Source organism: Mesoplodon bidens, assembly GCF_964165515.1.
Source record: "Mesoplodon bidens genome assembly, chromosome: 9".
Taxonomy (NCBI): Eukaryota; Metazoa; Chordata; class Mammalia; order Artiodactyla; family Ziphiidae; genus Mesoplodon; species Mesoplodon bidens.
Window position 1 is genome coordinate 48,136,025 of NC_138166.1, and position 21,313 is coordinate 48,157,337.

The following is a 21,313-nucleotide window of genomic DNA, read 5'->3' on the forward strand; positions in this document are numbered from 1 at the left end:
AGGCTGGCCTCTGTTTGAGGTACACGGTAGATATTGTTTCTCCAACTGAGAGTTAGAGGTAAACAAATAGATGTGATTTCTCCCCGGTAGAAGGCAGCCAGGATGATAAATGATGGAATTAAGAATCGTTGGTATTATTTATGATCCCGGTACAAAGCCGCGACAGCAATCTGTGCAGTCATCACATGCTTGCAACTTATTTTAGAAAATAAGCAGAGAAGAACAGGGAGTTGAATAACATCAGGAAGTCAAGGAAGAAACTTTTCCTCAACTCCAAGGCACAAATTAGACCCCGGGTGATCATTTCTCCTCTGGCTGCAGAGCCTATGATTAGCCGTTAACGAAGAGCCTACATTTCATTGATGTTCTCATCAGAAATGAATCTACATTTCCTGGTTGTTTTCTGAATGCTTATAAAAATATCATTTGCACATGCCGTTTTAGAAGGAACTGTTTTAGGCTGCACTTAAAACTTTTTTTTTCTTTCAGTTTTAATTTCATGCACAGATGTTAGTCCAAATGCCTTCATCTAACTTTTAACAGTCTTCCTTGGTTTTCTGATCTTCCCCCTCCCTCGTGTGTCCTGGAAACCAGCAAAATACTAGCATAGATGGAAAGCTAGAGGAATTCCCTTGAGTGCTAGTGAAATGGGGCACAATTGTCATGTCCCCGGAGCCAGGAGTGTGGTGACCAAGGACAGGATGATAGTTTTCCCTGATGTATTGCTCCATCACCTCTCCAATTTTTTTCACTTTCTCTCCTTCCTTCTCTCCTTGGTTTTAATCTAGAAGCCTCTGGACTTTAACACACTTATGGATAATGTATCCGAGGATCCTGTGACAGGGGACCTTTGAGTTGGTCGCCACCCCAATGGCATGAAGATCGCCTTCTATGACCCAGAGAATCCTACTGGATCAGAGGTTAGTTTGCAAAATGAATCATGTCAGTGGTTGAAAATATAAATCTCAATTATATGTGCAAATAAAAGGGGGACATGGATAGATGACCCCAGAGATCAGATATAAAAGGGAATGGGGGCTTCCCTGGTGGCGCAGTGGTTGAGAGTCCACCTGCTGATGCAGGGGACACGGGTTCGTGCCCCGGTCCGGGAAGATCCCACATGCCGCAGAGCGGCTGGGCCCGTGAGCCATGGCTACTGAGCCTGCGTGTCCGGAGCCTGTGCTCCGCAACGGGAGAGGCCAGAACAGTGAGAGGCCCGCGTACCGCAAAAAAAAAAAAAAAAAAAAAAAAAAGTCAGTCTCATCCCACCCTCCACCCCTGGAAAAAAAAAAAAAAGATTTTTTTAAAGGCTACCATCTCTTGAATAAGAAACAAAAACCAAATACATATTAACATTTGCCTGTTGGCTCTTCATGCCCTTTATCTCTGGGTTTACAGGACAATTGTGGTTATGGTGAACGGCAATCCTCTGTGCCTTTTGCTAGTTCTTAGCTATTAGGACTGCTATATGGTACGCTGAATAGAATTGAAGAAATGTATGCTGTGGTGTGTTCACTGCTCAGAACTGGGCAGAATGTTAGATTCTAATTTGTTCTTGCTTGTTAGCTCATTTGGGGAACTTGGGCCATTTGCTATAGCATGGACTTAGTTTGCTGTTCTGGAAAAAAAATACTTCCTTTCTAATGATGCATCTGGTAAGGTATAGGAAAAAGTAATAACGATCCATTGTCTAGTGCACTGCCCCACAGAAGAGTGATTTAGTTTTATTAGAAAGTGGTTTCCTAAAGCCAAGGTGCACCATCAACTATTTCCCAGTAACTAACTACTACACGTGAATGCTATAGCAATTTCCTAAGACATCTGTCTTTGGTGCCAGCTGTTTTGGAGAGGTCCTTTTAAATGCTCACGTTGACCCTTTAATAAACAAGCACTAGCCTGCCTATTCTGCCATATTTGGTGTTTTTGTATATCAGTATCTGTTCTCCAAGTCAGTGTACTTTATCCTAAAGCCTTCAGAAGAACACGAACTTAAAGTTGAAAGCAAATTTAGAGTTAATATAGTCCCACCCATCTCATTCTACAGATCAGAAACAAACAGTTAAGTGGAAGATCCAAAATACAACCCTGGGCTCCTGCCTTACTGTGTGCTCGGTATAGTAGGTGAATCATATGAAATTACCATTTTATGGGCCAAAATGGTCAAACATCAGCTATCACGTATAGCCATCTTAGATACTATCAATACTATACTGCTGCTAATGATACAATCATATTGCTGCTCAACTACAACTAAATGAAGGAAACCAAACTCATGAATTCTTACACATTTAGAGTTGGGACCCTAAGTTCAGAGGAATGATGAATGTAGTGGAGAGGTATATTCTTTTTTGGGCAATGCTCTTTTTTGTGTTTGTTTTTGTTTTTATTGCCACATTTAAAAATCAGGAATTAAGTGTAAACATCCAAATTCCTAGCTTACCTGAAAATACACAAAAACTAGCCTGAATTCCAGCATGGCAATAATTTGACTATTACTGAGTAATACCCCTCCTTCCCGCAATTTGCCATAGTCCCTACCTCTCCTTTATGTCTCACACCCAGGCTGTACTACTGATTTATAGTTCTTGCCTCTATAGGTCTTTGAGTCTCTATCTCTGTTAAAGATCATCTGACCAGAATCTGTCATTTTGCCAAGGAGGAAACAGGTATCATATAGAGTAATTTTGGAACAAAATATGGTTTACCTAAAGGCTTCTTCTTATGGAGAAATGACCCCATATTTAAAGTTATGTCTTGAGTGACTTTAAAAAATATTAATCTAATGTTATTTTTCGATGGGTGCTCCAAATCCAGAAGATTTTAGAAGAACCCAAAGTTACAGTGGTTTAGGCAGAAAATGGTACAGTGTTACGAGGAAGTACGGTTGCCTCTGTATACAAAGGGAAACTGCTGATTGGTACCGTGTTCCACAAAGCTCTTTATTGTGAGCTCTAACAGGCCGATTTGCACCCATGCCCTGACAACTGGGAGCTCCTCATTTCAACTGCTTGCCACATCTAAGGGGCCACAGTGATCTCATCTGAACAATGAATGCTGACCCTAAATTTGGACATCACAAGAGATGAAAGTGTGTTTAGCTGGGAACAGATGTGATGCATAGAGCTTTTTTTTTTTTTTTTTTTTTTTTTGGCGGTCCGCGGGCCTCTCACTGTTGCGGCCTCTCCCGTTGTGGAGCACAGGCTCCGGACGCGCAGGCTCAGCGGCCATGGCTCACGGGCCCAGCCACTCCACAGCATGTGGGATCTTCCCGGACCGGGGCACGAACCCGTGTCCCCTGCATCGGCAGGCGGACTCTCAACCACTGCGCCACCAGGGAAGCCCAATAAAGCTTCTTTGAGAGTACAATATCAAATCAGTCTTGGGATATTTGACAGCTTCATTTACCAGTAAAAATCCTTTAAATGGAATTGCTAAAATCATTATGTCAGTTGTCAGGTCCTAAGTAACTTAACTATATGTGACCCAGAAAGTCCTTTCCCTAAAACACGTTTTCCCTGAGAGCACATGAGCTTATTGCTGCCTTGCCTTGTCTTGTTCAAAGAACAAGATGAACACACATGTCCTCAGAACCCCAGCACTCAAGAGCCTCCAGTTCACGTGCTGGACAACCAGACATGCACTAAGAAGTTGTCCTCAGCTCCAGGCCTACCTCCTTAGCAAAGCCATTAGACATCCTGGCACACTCAGACCCATTCCCATTTTCCTTCTAAATATGGCTTGCCCAGTAAAGAGAAACCTAAATTACCCCAACTCTCCTTTTACTCTTGCTCATTTTTGCATTGCCAAAGGTTTAGTCACAGATAAATTATGGTTTGTGTGTGTGTGAGAGAGAAATTAATATCCCCCATTTGTTACATTCAGTCTTCTGAACATTTAAGGCTTTAGGAATAAAACTGTTGAAAGGATCCCCATGCTCTGGGGTGGGCTGACTCTAAGCTTGCCCTATGCTGCGTGAGGCCAACTGCTTAATGGATTTGTCACAGACCTGCTCCTGGCTAATAGGTATCAGAAGCTGTGATGGTGAAGCCATGATGGGGACAGAAAGGTGGACGAGGGAGCATCTAGTGGGAGCTTTGATCTTTTAACTTTATGCCCAGTTCCATAACTGTGCTTTCAAATGTAATTCTAGCTGCCAATTTACATTTTACCAGGGCTAAAACTTATTTTTAGTGTCATTTGCGTGGAAAATGTGCATTTTGCTCTGGATTGATAGATGTATTTTGACAGTTAATACAGGTTTACCCAGTCAAGGCTTGTTTTAGTTGAAAGTGAAAATGGAAGAGGGGGAAAAAAAAATTACTTTGACAGATCTTGGTATTTCTCTTTTTATTGCATTCGTTGTCTAACAACAATAATACTCATTGGCAAGAAATTTATTTACACTAACAAATTAAATTTAATCAAGGAATTTTTAGATTGGTTAGAAAACAAAGGACCACTGTGATATTTTGCTTTGAATGCCTCTGAAAACCAAAGAGTAAGAAATGGCGTTTGAAACAGAACAATCTAGAGAAGTACATATTAACCAAGCACAAGAGAACAATCCAGACGTGGCACTATTGTCTCTTCCATGCAAATGATCAGACACCAAAAGGTACAAATTAAAAGTTTCAGATAACATGCTATCCATACTTACTGAACTTAAAATGATTTCCAAACCACTGTTTTCCTTGAGTGATATATAAAGAAAGATGAAAATAAATCAACTCCTCTACATCGGAATAGAATTCATTCTCTCTCTTTTTTTGTTTTCAGCCAGCCAGTTTTGTTAGTGATATGTAGCAGGTGTACTAGTGGTTTAACTGCAACACCATTAAAAGGTACAAAAGCAGTAGTGATGATCATAAATAATATTAAGGAAAACATATACATACATATTTAAGGGTTTTCACTAAGCACTAACTGTGATGTTGTTGGAGGTGTTATCTAGTTGGAGTGCCTCCTAATTTCCACTTTTTAAGGGGATTTAATTGTTTTGGCCAATTGTTCTTTCATGGGTGAAAGATTAAATTCTTAACAGGAAACCTGGGTGTGTGAATAAGACAGCTGAAGGAAATAGAAGTGTACACCTCCCAACAACACACTCGTGCTCCTATCCTTGTATTATATTTGGTGATGAGCTAACTGTGTCATCACTCCACAAAAGAAGTAAATAAATGGTCCTGTGCTAGCAACGCTGCCATCGGAGAGCCAGTAGTTAGTGACTTATGCATCACGGCGACCAAATATGTAATTTTAGAGCGTGAGCGAATGCACAAGAACACACAGTGCAATCTTGAGCCAAGGAAACGGCAGTCTGCAGCTGAAAATCCCCAAAGCTGTATAAACTTCTGAGCTTCAACTCAGCAATGTGCAGTCTTGACATCAAAGCATTAACCAAAAGTGTGAGGAAATTTCATCTTGCTAAAATACCAAGTATCTAATAAACCAATTTTACCAAAATATATAAACATGTAGAAGGATAAGTGCATTTAATAGAAATACATTAAAAAAATCTCTTAAAAATCTCATGAGCCATTCAATGTACACACACAAAAGAAGTGGCAATAAGGCTATGATACTGCTCAGGGTCCTATCTGACGTTACCAAGTTCCATATACAATATATATTTTTGATGCCATGTGATTGCAGTATGTGCATGTATGTACGGTGGGAGATATATTCACACGTATGTAGTTCTGTACGTCTACACAAATGGCATGCACATTCTTGAGACATTGCCTCTTGTTCTCTTATTCTTTACTTCATTCTCGCGTCCCTAGTGATTTGGGGGGGGCTGGGGGGAGGGGCAAGGATTGGAAATCATCATGTTTCTTTCTTTCCCCACTCTGCAGGTCTGGAAGCGGGTCACACGCCATGCTTGGTCCACACTCTCTCACGTGTAAGCCTTCCAGTAACCACCATTCCCTCAGCGCATCCACACAGACGCACGCACAAGCACGTCAGGACCCTCTGTTTTGCATAAGGTAGAGCCTGATGTTTTCATTTTCCAGGGGAAGTTGCTTCTGTAGGCTTTTTCTTTGCCCTTTGATTTCTAGGTCGGGTCTATTCTATGCCACTACTTTAAATATTACTGCTGTACTGTCTGGTGTTATTTTTTTCCCCAGTGTTTTGGACCAAGACTAAGTTTCCTGAGACTTTAAAGGCCTAAGACAAATATAAACAAGATCTGCCTGCATACACAGGCTGTTCTTCAGGAGTGAATTTCTGAAGCACATTCGTATTTCTTACAACACTGCTTCTTTTTGAGAACTTACTTCCCACCCCTGTCATCATAATGAAAGCAATTCTAGTAGAAAATATGGACATTTTATTTCTGGACTTCATCCTTAAATGCTTAGCTTCATAACAGTGTGCAGGTAGATCCCTGATTAAAGGTAAATTGGAAAAAGATATTTTAAAAACTGGGCTTTTCTTTTTCATTTTACCTTTTCATTCAGAAAGCACTAAGGACTTGGCATTAAGCAGGTGACTTGAACCCTAGTGACTGCCGTCCACCAAGCTGAAATGCCCCTCATCTGCAGCTCTACTGGGACAGTAAATTTACTCAAATGGAAGTTGGTAATTCTGAAATATCTCCATGTAATGAAGGGGCTACATCACATCCCAAGCATAGACATTCCATTTAGAATTGCTGGGATACCTCCTTTTGAAACTTCTTGAATAGTATGGCCAAACACTGGTTCTCCTCTCTTGCAGCTTGGTCTGTATAACCTTTAACACTTACAAATGAGTTAGAATAGCCATATAAATGTGAGTTTTCATTTACCTTTTAAAATATAATTTTAAAGCACACATTAATCCTATTACACAAAGAACCTAGCTGAGAATTCTTTATCTTCAGCAGAAACCATAAAGGCTAATTAAAGTGCTAGATCAAACAACCTGGCTTGGGCCTGTAGCTTGGGCCTGGGATATCTCAAGATTTCAGGGTAGCGATGACTACAGGATAAAACAAGGGTTCATTTGGTTCCTCTCTTGGCCTCTTGCCCCTCTGTTTCCAACGACAACAAAGAAGCACAAGGTAGTTTTCCCATTTCACGCCCCTTTTAGAAACGGAGGCACCTATCACATTGCAGTCATGAACTGCTGTGCGTTAAAATGCTTATGGGATGTTGAGGGTGGGAAATCCATGTCAACCCCAGCTAAAGGAGGATAGTATAGAGTAGCTTTATTGTCATGAAATTAGTGCTGGACTTCATTGGTGTGTTAGAATGGGCAAAATTAGATTTCTACCCTAACTAACTTATCACTCTGCAGTAAACTTCTGATTCAGGCAAAGAAAGGAGGAGAAAACTACTACATGACCTGTGAGTTACTTTAAGGGAGATAGTCTTTAAATAAAGTAATCTAAGTCCTTTAGTGGAACACCCTGCCCCAGACATCCAGCTCATACAATGCTGTCTACCGCTTGGCCTCACCACAATCTCCCGTCCCCCAAAGCATTACCTGTACCCCCAAAACACTTTTGGCTTTTGTTAGAGTCATACTGAGCTGTCGTTTAAGGAATATAGTTCCTAGTAACCAGATATTCCCTTTTTGTTCATTTTCTGGTAAATAAAAAGACTACAAAGTCTGTAACGTTCATGAAGCAACAATTCTGGGCTAAATTGTAAGGATACTGAAAACCACTAGCGTTAAAGTTAGGATTGTGTAAGACACTGGAACCTCAATTAGGCATCATGCACCAGAGTCAATAAAGGAAATAACAGGAAAACAAAATGTTCACAAGATCTGAGGTCCTTCACTTTGTTTTCATATCCTTTTATCAATCTGTTTACGCTTTATCCTTTGTTGGACAATCAAATCATTTTCAGCAGTTTTAATTAGTAATGTTAAAATAACTCATTAAGACCTAAAATTACTATAATTTAACTTAAAAAATCAAAACTGTTATACTACAAAATAAATGATTTGAGGAGTAAGAATTTGATTTATAATATTGTCAGTTGGTTGTTGATCTAAACATTGGAGGTGTACAAATAAAGTTAAAATAACAATACTTCTAAGACATCTAAAAATGCAATAGATCATAAATTATGTGCAGAGACTGAGACTTATACACATTTCCAGTATATACTTCCATTTTCAAATATTACCAAAGTGTAAACATAACTTAACATAAATCATCCTTCTATTTCCACTCTTAAAATGAATACAGTGAAACTTCCAGTGTGATCCAGATCACTTTTTTCCCCAAAGATAAGCAAAAATGGCAAAAATTTACAATAGCAAGCACTAGCATTAGCAGATTTTGACTAATTTAGTCTTTTAGTATTAAGAAGATTTGCTGAATTTTGTAGTTCATTGATAGTGGTTCCTGGTTTCCCATGATGTTAATAAATAGCAAAGCACCACCTATCTCAAAATATTAATAGAGATTCCAGTATGGAGTTTCATTATCATACCCCAAATGACGATAGAAAAAAATAGGTAGTGACTTTGATAATTGTAAAACACAATGTTACTCTATGCCAATGTGTCTGAGGATCAAATGAATGATCTATACCTAGTGACAAAGGAACTGAAGCTTAACAGACAACACTCTGTCACTGAAAAGGAAACAAGCCTTAGGGAAGAACAGGATTATAAATTTCTAGTTTAGACAATTTCAGATTTTGGATATTCAGACAAGCAAAAAAAAAAAAAAATCACAATGCTTCAAAATAGGAGATGGAGCTATATGGGAAGAAGCCCCTTTACATTATCTGTTACTTGTAACCTTCAAAAGCCTTCCCCTAAGCTCTGCGTATAGAACATTTCCAGTGGAAGACAAGGACAGAGACACCCCCCCCGCCCCAAAAAACCGAAGTAAAGGAAGTAAAATACTTGTCCAAGGATTGGTCTGGCCTCAACTCTTATTTTGAAACTCGTCCTCTGGAAAGTGGATGACCTCATTTTTACAGCCAATGCAGCAAAGAGAACCAGATGCATGAGCATAAAAAGCAAAACAACAACAATGACAACAAAAAATCCATCATTTGAAATTTCTCAGGATGAGTTTATTTTCTCCTCCTTCTGCCCCACTCTCCTGCACTTGAATTAGTTTGATGAAACACTGAAATCCTTAATACTGGCTTTAAAATAAGTATAACCGCCTGCACTGCCAGCCTGCATCATGTGTACCGTCTTAAACAAACTTTAACTGTAAAGTGGAGATCTCCAAAGAATGAACGAGAACGGCTCAGAAAAACCATTCAAAACATCTCTAAAATATAACTGACAGCTCTCCTTTATGGGAACATTCTGTGTGCTCAATAAAATTGCTTCTCTGGTCAAATGTTAGTCAAATCTAACTTTTCTCTAACTGGTATTTCTATTTTTCTTAAAAGTACATTTCTTAGAAGTCTAACTGAGCCCACTTGGGAAATCTTGAGTAGAAAATATGTGATGAGTTCCTGATTGTGTCACAGTCAGGCTGAAGACCAGCCAGAATGTTCCCCAGGAGAGGAAACCTGAAAATGTTGGTTTCCTTAAAAATCAATTTTCTGTTCAATTTGTTGGGGAGAAAAGGAACTGTGTTGTGTGTGTCGATGCTGCTGAAATACTGAACACGCAGCAGTAGCAAAGTAAACAACAGATCCCAATATCCTATGGCTGCACTAATGTCTGAATTTTTCTTTGTTTGGCTAAATCTGGAGGATAAATGTTACCCTCAGAACCCCAAGGTAATGCCCACATCCACATTCTTAAGGCTTTTGCTTCCTTCTGGGGTTAACAAATAAGTGTAATTCTTTTCTCTCTTCCCAATGCCCAGCAGGCAGCACAGTTTGCTTGCTTTTTGCCACAGTAGGCAAAGAGCACCCACATTTCCACAGCGGGGTTGTTTCAGTGTCCAGACACAGAAACGAGGGGGAACCTTTCCCACACATGGGAGTAGATTCTGCAGCCCAGATCTCATGGCAGACTGGTGATCTCAGCCATGCAGATATGTGCCATTGCTCAGTTTTGGGATCTCATATTGAAAACGCATGGCGTTCCATGGACAATGCCACGGTGTGTCATGCTCTTGTTGAGCAGGATCACGCTGGTTCTTCAAGTGACACCACCCACCCAACACAAAGAAGAGAGAAACACTGCTACTTTGCACCTCTCACAAATGAGATCCTTGGTTTGTTACTAAACCAAAGGTAGCTTGGGATTATTTCAGTAGGTTAAGAGTGAGTGTATTCTATTAATGCAGAAAATGCAGTTATTGAACACACAGTTCCCCAGTCTGCCTAGAGCACATTACCCCTGTCATCAGTTTCTTCTTCATCCTCCGGAGGAGAGCAGGGCAGGAACAGGTGGAAACTTCTCCGTGTGTGTCACTGCTCACCAGCACCCTCTGTGGCAGCTGCCATCTTCTCTGTCTTTTTAGACTTCCTCTGCATTTGCTCTTGTTCCTTCCTCCTCAGCTTTTCTCTGTGTTTTTCTATTTTCTCTTGGGCCTTCCGAGCCTTCTCTAGAGACACTTTCATTTCTTTGAGTCTTTTTTTGACCACTGCTCGGTCCTGGGATGATATCATTCCAAGAGCCTAAGAAGGAAACACATAAACAAACTGAATTTGAAAACCAATGACCTGCTTATGATGAGGTTGCTATCACAAGATGTTCAAACTCAAGAACTAATGTAAACATAATCAAAGAGGTAGAAACTGAGGAAGAGCTGATTACATTTGCCAAAAATCTACCTACTGTGGGGCTGAGCTTTATTTGTTCTTTTATACTTTGAAGTCCCTAGCACAGTACCTCCTAAACCTCAGCAAGTAAATGCTTTCTGAACTGGTAATTAATGGGTCAGTGAATGGAAAAAGGGCACAATTCTGCTTCTCCAACCTTTGGGCTGTAGACATTTACAGCCAGAAGTATTGCTAAACTCACTGATATTTTCAAAAGATAGGAGTGGGCACCTGCTGCCACGGAGGGTTCCAAGAAGGGCAGTAGGAATCGAAGTGGCTTCCTTTCTGCCAATGTATTCACATTTACAATGGAGACCAAAAATGTCTTTGGGACCAGAATGCTCAGGTCAGCATGATTAGCCACTCTCTCCCCGTAGGCAGACCTATAAAGGAAGCCTGATCATAATGAGGAGGCTGCTCGATGAGCTTGGAATTCAGAATAAGGGGAGTTGGTTACATACTTTAAATGTTTCATGACCTTCAGAATCAACAGCGGGATGCATCCATCTCCCCAACAGGGACAGCCTTGTCAATGGGCCTTCATATTCACAGGCTATTGATTGATCTCTAACCTTTTCAAGACTGTCAAGAGCTACTCATCTGCCCGTCAGCCCAGCAGGGGGCCGAGGTTGGGGGTGGCAGGCTGGCTGTGAGCTCCTTTTGCCCTTTTTCCACAGGGGTAGGTTCCACCTCAGGCTCTAAAGGAGATGGACTGGACAGGTGAAAATGAGAGTGCCAGGGGAGAGGAGGCAAGACACAGCCTGCACTTGGTGGGGGAAGAAAGTTCTGGGGAGAACGTGGTCCCGTTTTTTGAGTGGTATGCAGGGAAGAGGGAGGGTGGGGGGAGCAATGAGTTAAAAAAAGGGAAGTGGGCTTCCCTGGTGGCGCAGTGGTTGAGAGTCCGCCTGCCGATGCAGGGGACACGGGTTCGTGCCCCAGTCCGGGAGGATCCCACATGCCGCGGAGCGGCTGGGCCCGTGAGCCATGGCCGCTGAGCCTGCGCTCCGCAATGGGAGAGGCCACAACAGTGAGAGGCCCGCATACCGCAAAAAAAAAAAAAAAAGAAAAAGGGAAGATTCATGGACCTGGGTTTTAACTCTCATGTCATGGGAGAGTCCACATCGGCCATTATTAAAACTCATACTACATAGGAAGTAAGTAGAGTTAATACATGGACCATGTGTTGCTTGGCGGAAGCAATGGAGTGAGCCTCTAGCTCTCCTGCTCGACAGCCTACTGTTTGATTCAGAACCCGACGACTTTCCGAAACTTCCTTTACCACTCAGAAATCATTCAAGGTCCTTTCTGCTAACTGTGGGTGAGAAGGACCTCTCAGATACGCAGGATGCTCTCATGTAACGGAAACATTTTAGGCGCTATGTGTAATACAAATTATACTTGGTAACCTAACACAAACATATAATTCTTTACCTTAAGTTTATTTCCATCCAACTGCAGGAGTTGCTCTCCAGTGATGTTTTGGGCACTGAATTCAGAGACATACTGCTCCAGATTTAGGCTCATTAGCCAGTGAGAAACCTGCTGCACGCTCCATTCATGAACGGCCCGATTCAGACACTGACTGTGTTTGGGAGACTGTCCGTCATCAAGAATCTGAGGTAGGAATGTTAGGCAGGGTTGTTAAAGGACCGAGAAGCTGTGGCTCAGTATGGCATGTGATGCTATCAAAAGCCATTTCTTGCCTACTAGAGCCACACTTGTTTTTAAACCATAGAGTAAACGAATGGTTCTAGCTGTATGTGTAACATACACAAAGTTATTAACTCTACATTTTGTTTAGGTATTTGGGAATTTAAAAATTCCCCCAAACAAAGCATTTTAATGTAGGAAGTTTAAAACTGAAAAATACACTCCAGCGTTGCAAGTTTTTACATTAAAACACTATGGAAAGATTATCAGATGCAGAAAACGAATACATCATTAATCTCTATATGTAATGCATCACTCTGCACTGATCCTCTGCTAAGACATCAGAGATATGTAAAGACACATTTTAAAATACTGAGGTATATCTTTTACTTAGAAGGGGAGAGCATTAAGTCCTTAAGCATTCTTAGGGGAAATTTCACAGCCATTATTTCACTTGAGCAGCAAGCAAACCTGTGAGGAAGGTAGGACAGGTAATTTCCATAATTACTTTTAATAAACGAGGCAAGTGAGGCCCAGAAAGTCTACAGATCTGTCCACTATCACGCAGCTAGTAAGTGGTGGAGCTCAGCATTTACTGGTTTATTCCAAATCCCAGGCTCTGTCCAATGCAGGACATTGCTATGAATAGTGCAAAGGGCAGCTGGGTTCCTAGAGCCACTAAGCTGAGAGGAGATGAAGGCAATGATAAATCCGGGAGGAGAGACAGGCGTCACCTCAGTGATCATGCAGGGAACACAGAGGAGGGGATGGGGAAGCTGAGATGAAGGCAAAGGAGGTGAAACACAATGGGCTGTGTCAGGGTAATGGTGATGGGAGGCACAGCAAGGGACTCTGGAGGTGGAATCTGGAGATCCTCTTGAATGTCTTTTCAACTAAGACATAGACAAGGGCAAAGAGTGAAACTATTTAACACGAGGAAACCCTCCAACTACAGAGGAAAGTTTCTTGTCTTGTTTGACTTTAAATCATTTGCAAAGAAAGAAAAGTGTCAGACAATACCATGTAAGCCACCACACATAGCCCACTGAGAGCTCACCTCGTCATCTATCATATCCAGGCTCTGAGTGAGAGAGCAACAAAGGAACCAAAAAAGAAAAGTGTTACAGGAACAGGAGACACACATGTACAGTGCAAAGTTTTAATACAATTAAAATCATGCCAAGCCTGAAGAATATGGGCAGAAGAATTTAAGGGAAAAAAAAAGTTTTACAAAGCAAAAATCATGTTAGAAAGAAATAACTAAGAACAAATATTTAGGGTGAATATATCTCTACTTACAGCGCTTCTCCCCAGCCCCACCCCCGCCCCCAGTACTGGTATTTCTTCCTTCTACTTATCTCTTGGAGCACTAAGTCAATCACCAGTGTAATCTTCTGCCCTCCTGTACACATTATATCTCCTGAGAACCCACTGCAATGCACACTTGACACTGGCTTCTAAGTAAGTGGTTCTCCCCCAGTTTTCCTTCCTTATCACAACTGCACCTCTCCCAGCTCCACTGCGGTAATTCTCAATCAGGGGCCACTCCCCACTCAGAGGGAACATCAGGGATGGTGAAAAAGGTGAGGGAGGAGGGGGATGGATCGTCTGTAAACTCCCTCGAGATTTCTTTTTTCTTTTTTTTTGCCACACCTCGAAGCTTGCAGGATCTTAGTTCCCCAACCAGGGATCGAACCTGGGCCCCCCCTGCAGTGGAAGCACGGAGTTCTAACGACTGGGCCTCCAGGGAATTCCCTCCCTTGGGATTTCTGGGCCGTTCCCTCTTGCTGCTCTCCAGTGCCCAGTCTCCCATCCCCAACCCTCTGTTGATAGTCATCCCATTTATATCAAAGAAAGGCTGAGGAGGTCCCTAGACAGCTTACAGCTCAGACATAGTACTTTGCTTCCGTGTTGAGACAGACAGGGAGCGAAATCATGAGGACTGATACGCAAAATCTGCCTAAAAACATTTTCCCCGGTGATAGTTCATTGGTAAAATGTATGATCTGAGAAAGCAGCTCTGTCGTCAGTGCCATGCATGTACCTCATCTGATGAGAGCACCAAGGACTGAGAGAGCCCAGGTGTTTTGGGTTCTGCTCCCAGGCCGCTCAGGTCTGCTGAACTGGTACTGCTGGGACTGAAGTCATCACTGAAGGTAAAATTCTGAAAAAACAAATAAAGCTCACTGTTAAATGAGCATAGTGAGTGAACCAGAGGTAGGTATGTTTGCAAGTTCTGGAAAGGTTCTTTTTAAGTAATCTTAGAAGAGATTCATATTTGGTTTGGTGACCTTCACCCAGCAGTGGTTGAGAACACTGTGCCTTCTGCACTGGTTAGGGAATTCTGGGCGCTTTCTCCATCACATGAATGGATAGATGTCTTAGAGAAATGATTCTTCAACCTCTCTTCAAGGGTACAGCATTCATTATCCTCTGCAGCTGCTCAGAGGGGTAATATTAATAAGCCTATATTCTTTGACCCTAATCGTGATAAGTAACAGCATAAGTAAAAATACAAGATGGTGTGGTGAGCCTGAGTTATTAGGAACAGATGGCAATCCATATTAGAAAGGTAGCTTGAGCACCCCCTGGGAAGGATCGCTTGCTGTTGGCCGTGATAAATACTGTGAGAGATGGCAGATCCTCTCCTGAATGTAACCTTCAAGATGATGAGTTCTGGGGTAGGTCACAGTCTGCCATTACACTAGTGGTCACATGCTAAAATACAACTCTTGCACAGCACCCACGGAGTACCAAAGAGGCTGCGGCATGGATAGAAGCCCATTTCCAATTAACCACCTGGGGGTTGGGGAGGTTGAGGGTGTGTATGTAAAACTTCCCCAGAATTTCATTAAAATGTTCAGTGGATATTAAAGTTAAATAAATTCACAATGACTACATAGCTGCATTTGCAAAAACATTTAAAACCAAATCTGGTGTCTCTCCAGTGCAAGATAATGGTAGAATCTATTCAAACAACATTTAGATTTCTCAGATCCAAGACTGAAAATTTCAAGACCAAAGTGGCCTTCTGCTTCCAGAGCTTCTTTTGCTAACAGTCCTTTGCTAGAAGGACTGGCTTTCCTGGAACTCTAAGCACCTGACCAACACCATCTTGTTTCCTATTCCCCTTCCTTAGGAACTGGACTGTTAGTTTTCCATTAGGTTCCCTTGCATTGGGTTTAGCTGGTTGTCAAGAATAAATACCATGCCAGAGGCTAGAGAATTCAGTACCAAACAAACGCCAAGTTTGCTAAAACTTCAGAAAAGGAGACGAAATCAGAGCACAAAGAGCTAGGCTAGTAAAACATTTAAGCAGGTGAGCATTTAACACAGCACATTACCATTTGACATTGTCATTGGAGATATGACCCCAAATTCTGTCAAAACCTTATAAGCTGTTGACCTCAAGAAAAGAATTAAATTTAAGTTAACATTAATCACAGTTTTCTGTTTGAGAAAGAAAAGTGAACATTGATAAAAGGAGACCAAACAACATGTGAAAGTTAGCCACCGTATGTGTTTCAATAAAATGTTAGGTAACGTTTGCAGCGTCATGCTGGAAATAACGATCGTGCATTTAAAAACAAATAAGCATATAATTCCTCATTCTACTAAACTTAAAAAACTTTGGTGATAGAATTGTAACAGTTTATCAACATGGAAGTTTGATTTAAAAGAAGAAATAAGTAAGGGTGCTATGTCAGCATTCGTTTGTTTGAAAGAGTTTCATTTAGATATATTGAACACATATTCAGTCCCAAATTTATTTGTTTTCCAGTAAATCTCGAAGAGCACAGCAAAAATAGTTTTGTAATGTAATTTAAAGTGGAATACGTGGTAAACAGATCTATCATACTGTTCCATTATTCAAATGCATCTTTCCCAGCATGGCTTGACTGTCAAACTGAGATTAACTAGCAGTATGTGAAAAGACAGGCAAATCAAAGATTAACGTACAATCTAGAATGGAACAGTATTAAAGAAGGTGATGGTTAAATGAGGCTTTCTTCCTCCCCCACACAAGAAATACCATGCATTGTTTACTGCAGTGTTATCACATTGGTTTCTCGGATCCAGAGCATACACACAAGTTGAGAATGCTTTCCAAAGACCGAAGAGGAGGAAGGATTGGGGGTTTTCTTGTTTGCTTTTTTAATCCATGTGTTTTCTACCTTAGACCCCTTTTTATCTGAAATTAGAGTTTCAGGAGAAGGCTGAAGGGGACTTGCAGACGCAGGCAGGTTCCTGAAGGAATAGGATCCTTTCCGGCTTTCGTTAAACCACGAGAAAGGCAGGCCTGCTGACGGCGTGGAGGCCTGAGCAGTGGAGGACAGCTTCGGTTTCCAGTGTTCCAGCCTGCCGCTGAAGATCCTGGGTTATGAAAAGAACGGGTATGTTAGACAAAGAAAAGGCAGATATAAAACTTATTGAAATGAATTCTGAAGGGACTCTGAATATAGTTTGAAGTCATAGTTTGAGAAATTATTCTACACAACGGATAGAGTAAAAATTTTGCCCTTTTGACTAGAACGTTAATCTTAATAGTTATCTTTTTTTGGTTAATTTTAATTTTTCTTTTCTTTTGGGCCACACCACGCAGCATGCGGAACTTCCCTGACCAGGGATCGAACCTGCGCCACCTGCAGTGGAAGCGCAGAATCTTAGCCACTAGACCACTAGGGAAGTCCAATAGTTATCTTTTTTGCATCTAAATGGATTCTATAACAATGATCAATATTTTGTTATCATTATTGCCACGATGAATTTTATGAAATGTGCCTAATAAATGTATGTGGATAAATTAGTATCAGGGAGGGGCATGGTCTTTTAGGAATTGCTATTAAGTTAATCATCACAGCATTCCCTTTATTTGGGTCACATAACAGTGCCTCACACTAGTGACATGAGCTCATAACCAGCATTCTACCCTGGCCTCCTCTGAGCACAGGTTCTCAAGAGCCTGAGACTTTAGAAAATGATATATTTAAATACTTGGAAATTTCTGGGCTCATGATACTTTAAGCAGAACACACACCTTATTGGTTTTTCATCATATTCTTAGTGCCTTATCACAGGAGAAACATCAGATCCGAGGTCCTAAAACCGTACACACTTCCTGTGTACATGGCCTAAGGCCTTCTCTCAGAGTCTATTTCCTCATCCACAAAAGGTGGATATTTTATATATATCATATGTGGTTATTAAGAATTAAATTCGATAAGTGTGAAAGTGCTTTGAAAAATGTAAAGGTATAAAGATCTATGCTTATTTAATATTTAAAGGACTCAAAGGCGTTTGAAAACAGACTTTTGGGACTTCCCTGGTAGTGCAGTGGTTAAGCATCTACCTGCCAATGCAGGGGACATGGGTTTGAGCCCTGGTCCGGGAAGATCCCATGCACCGCAGAGCAACTAAGCCCATGAGCCACAACTACGGAGTCTGCAAGCTACAACTACTGAGCCCGAGTGCCACAATTACTGAAGCCTGCACACCTAGAGCCCGTGCTCCACAAGAAGAGAAGCCACTGCAATGAGAAGCCTGCATACCACAAGGAAGAGCAGCCTCACTTGCCGCAATTAGAGAAAGCCCGTGCGCAGCAATGAAGACCCAATGCAGCCAAAAATAAATTAATTAATTTTTTTAAAAAAGAAAGAAAGAAACCAGACTTTTTTTTCTTAATGTAGTTACCTGCATATTTATATTTACCTTTTGGTTGAAAAAAATTAGCAGGAGCTGAGGCAGGAATGGGCAGTAGTTTCTATGCACTTGGAAGAAGTCACCCTCAATATGTCCAAGTGATCTCTGATATAATGCCTATTATTTGTTAGCTGTTGATGTCATGACAACAAAGAGATTCCCCTTCAATTAAAAGTGCCTCAACAGCATGGCTTACGGACAACTTTTGTCCCAGATGTATACTGAATTTCAACAGTCTCACATCTCATTTCTCATTATTTTGAAATATTATATATATCAAATTTATATAGGTAATACAACTCCTAACAATTTCTGTTCATTTCCAAAGATTATTGTGAGAATCAAATGGGACAATTAATGTAAAAGCATCTTGTAAACTGTAAAGCAATATATATATAAGGGGATTATGAGAACGATAACTAAAGAGAATGCAGAAGTCAGCAAAGTTTTGGTAGCATACTGAAACCACCGGTTGGGTCAGTAAAAGCGTTTGTCACACTAAAGATTCCAGAAGATCTGATGATTTTAGAGGTGTATTTATTTAAAAAAAAAAAACCCAAAGGGGTCTGCAAGGATAATAAAGAACAACCAGAGATGTGTCAACCTTCAATTTTATCCTGAAGTTTAAACTAAAAAAATATGTATCCTTAAATTCACTTACTATCAAAAAATGGGGGGATGTGGGTTTACAATAACTGAACTTAAGAAAGCATGCTGCAGAGGCAGACTGATCTTCTGTAAGAAGCACTTTTTTTTTTTTTTTTTTTTTGCGGTACGCGGGCCTCTCACTGCTGTGGCCTCTCCCGTTGCAGAGCACAGGCTCCGGATGCGCAGGCTCAGCGGCCATGGCTCACGGGCCCAGCCGCTCCGTGGCATATGGGATCCTCCCGGACCGGGGCACGAACCCGTATCCCCTGCATCGGCAGGCGGACTCTCAACCACTGCGCCACCAGGGAGGCCCAAGAAGCACTTTTTATTCCTTGGTCTTGGACCAGTGCAGTGGTCCCCAAATAAGTCTGATAAGGATCATCTGAAGAAGCTGTTCAAATACAAATTCTTGGGTACCTGGACTTACCAAGTTAGAATTTGGGGGAGAGGGAGGAGTTGACCTGGAATCTATATTTTTTAATAATACATGTCTGAGCTCACTCTTAAAGTTTTTAATAACTATATTTATTAATATTATCCTGAATACAAATGTGAGGTTTCTGGAGCAGAAACAGGTTATTATTTACTTACAAAAGTTATTGCACTGGTTTCCCATGCCCTAATTTCCTCTTTCCAGGCTGACACAATGGGAACAAGTTGTCATCGTATTCTTGGTCTACATTATAGGTGAGGAATCTAAAAAATATGAATCTGGATGATTATATAGGAGAGGGACAGCTGTCTGCCTTCTTTCCTCTGAGAGAGGGAGAGACATCTTATCTCCTTAATGTAAACAATTCAACTTGAGAAGGATCTTGGGTTCTTATGCTTTGGAAAGTAATATATGTCAGAGTAATATATGTAAGTAATATATGTCAGACTAGTGTCTCCAGCTTTACAGCCCCGGGAACGTCTCCATAGAGTTCGTCTCAGCCCCCTCTCCCCATCCCCACTTCTGGAAAATGTAATCACATACCTCTGGGGAGGTAAATCTCTCTGCAGGTAAATCTATCTATCTAGTCATAATTTAACTTCTCAGGCTTATCGTTTAGCTCAGGTCCCACATTCCAGTAAAAATGCTCACAAAGCTCTGACTGTGCATAAACATAAAAATATTTTCCCTGTAGCCCCTCACTCTTATAATTGGGGATATTTGAGATTAATTGGACCTGATGATTATTTTCCTCCTCTTTGGTTATAAATTTCTGAATCAGTTAATCAAAGTAACATGGGAATGTTTTAAAGAGTTCCATCCATAATTCAAATAAGGTATGGTAGTGCTTAAATATATGGATACTGTTTTAAAGGTTATAAACAGGCCATAATGAATGACAGCATGAGTATCTTGTCCTACTCCCAAGTGAACTGCCTTTGTCGCAATGCTTTTAAAACCACCACTACCACATTAAAAAAAATTTTTTTAACATCTTTATTGGAGTATAATTGCTTTACATTGTTGTGTTAGTTGCTGCTGTGTAACAAAGTGAATCAGCTATACATATACATATATCCCCGTATCTCCTCCCTCTTGTGTCTCCCTCCCACCCTCCCTATCGCACCCCTCTAGGTGGTCACAAAGCACTGAGCTGATCTCCCTGTGCTATGCGGCTGCTTCCCACTGGCTATCTATTTTACATTTGGTAGTGTATATATGTCCATGCCACTCTCTCACTTCATCCCAGCTTACCCTTCCCCACCCCCGTGTCCTCAAGTCCATTCTCTACATCTGCGTCTTTACTCCTGTCCTACCCCTAGGTTCTTCAGAACCATTAAAAATTTTTTTTTAGATTCCATATATATGTGTTAGCATACGGTATTTGTTTTTCTCTGACTTACTTTACTCTGTATGACAGACTCTAGGTCCATCCACCTCACTACAAATAACTCAGTTTCGCTTCTTTTTATGGCTAATAATATTCCATTGTATATATGTGCCACATCTTCTTTATCCGTTGATCTGTTGATGGACACTTAGGTTGCTTCCATGTCCTGGCTATTGTAAATAGAGCTGCAATGAACATTTTGGTACATGACTCTTTTTGAATTATGGTTTTCTCAGGGTATGTGCCCAGTAGTGGGATTGCTGGGTCATATGGTAATTCTAATTTTAGTTTTTTAAGGAACCTCCACACTGTTCTCCATAGTGATTGTATCAATTTACATTCCTACCAACAGTGCAAGAGGGTTCCCTTTTCTCCACACCCTCTCCAGCATTTACTGTTTGTAGATTTTTTGATGAAGGCCATTCTGACCAGTGTGAGGTGATACCTCACTGTAGTTTTGATTTGCATTTCTCTAATGATTAGTGATGTTGAACATCCTTTCATGTGTTTATTGGCAATCTGTGTATCTTCTTTGGAGAAATGTCTATTTAGGTCTTCTGCCCATTTTTGGATTGGGTTGTTTGTATTTTTGTTATTGAGCTGCATGAGCTGCTTGTATATTTTGGAGATTAATCCTTTGTCAGTTGCTTCATTTGCAAATATTTTCTCCCATTCTGAGGGTGGTCTTTTGGTCTTGTTTATGGTTTCCTTTGCTGTGCAAAAAATTTTAAGTTTCATTAGGTCCCATTTGTTTATTTTTGTTTTTATTTCCACTTCTCTAGGAGGTGGGTCAAAAAGGATCTTGCTTTG

At 40.9% G+C, this 21,313-nt stretch overlaps 1 protein-coding gene across 1 annotated transcript in view; it reads right to left on the reverse strand.

The window, feature by feature from the left end:
* Window positions 1-7,975: 7,975 nt before the first annotated feature.
* Window positions 7,976-21,313, reverse strand: part of PPP1R9A (protein phosphatase 1 regulatory subunit 9A) — a gene marked incomplete at its 5' end in the record, with an annotated part of 154,227 nt that continues 140,889 nt past the window's right edge. The window contains 4 exons of the mRNA XM_081243663.1: window positions 7,976-10,538; window positions 12,114-12,296; window positions 14,377-14,496; window positions 16,508-16,706. Coding sequence (XP_081099789.1) covers window positions 10,329-10,538; window positions 12,114-12,296; window positions 14,377-14,496; window positions 16,508-16,706 — 712 coding nt within the window. The 3' untranslated portion in view covers window positions 7,976-10,328. The remainder of the gene's footprint in view (window positions 10,539-12,113; window positions 12,297-14,376; window positions 14,497-16,507; window positions 16,707-21,313) is intronic.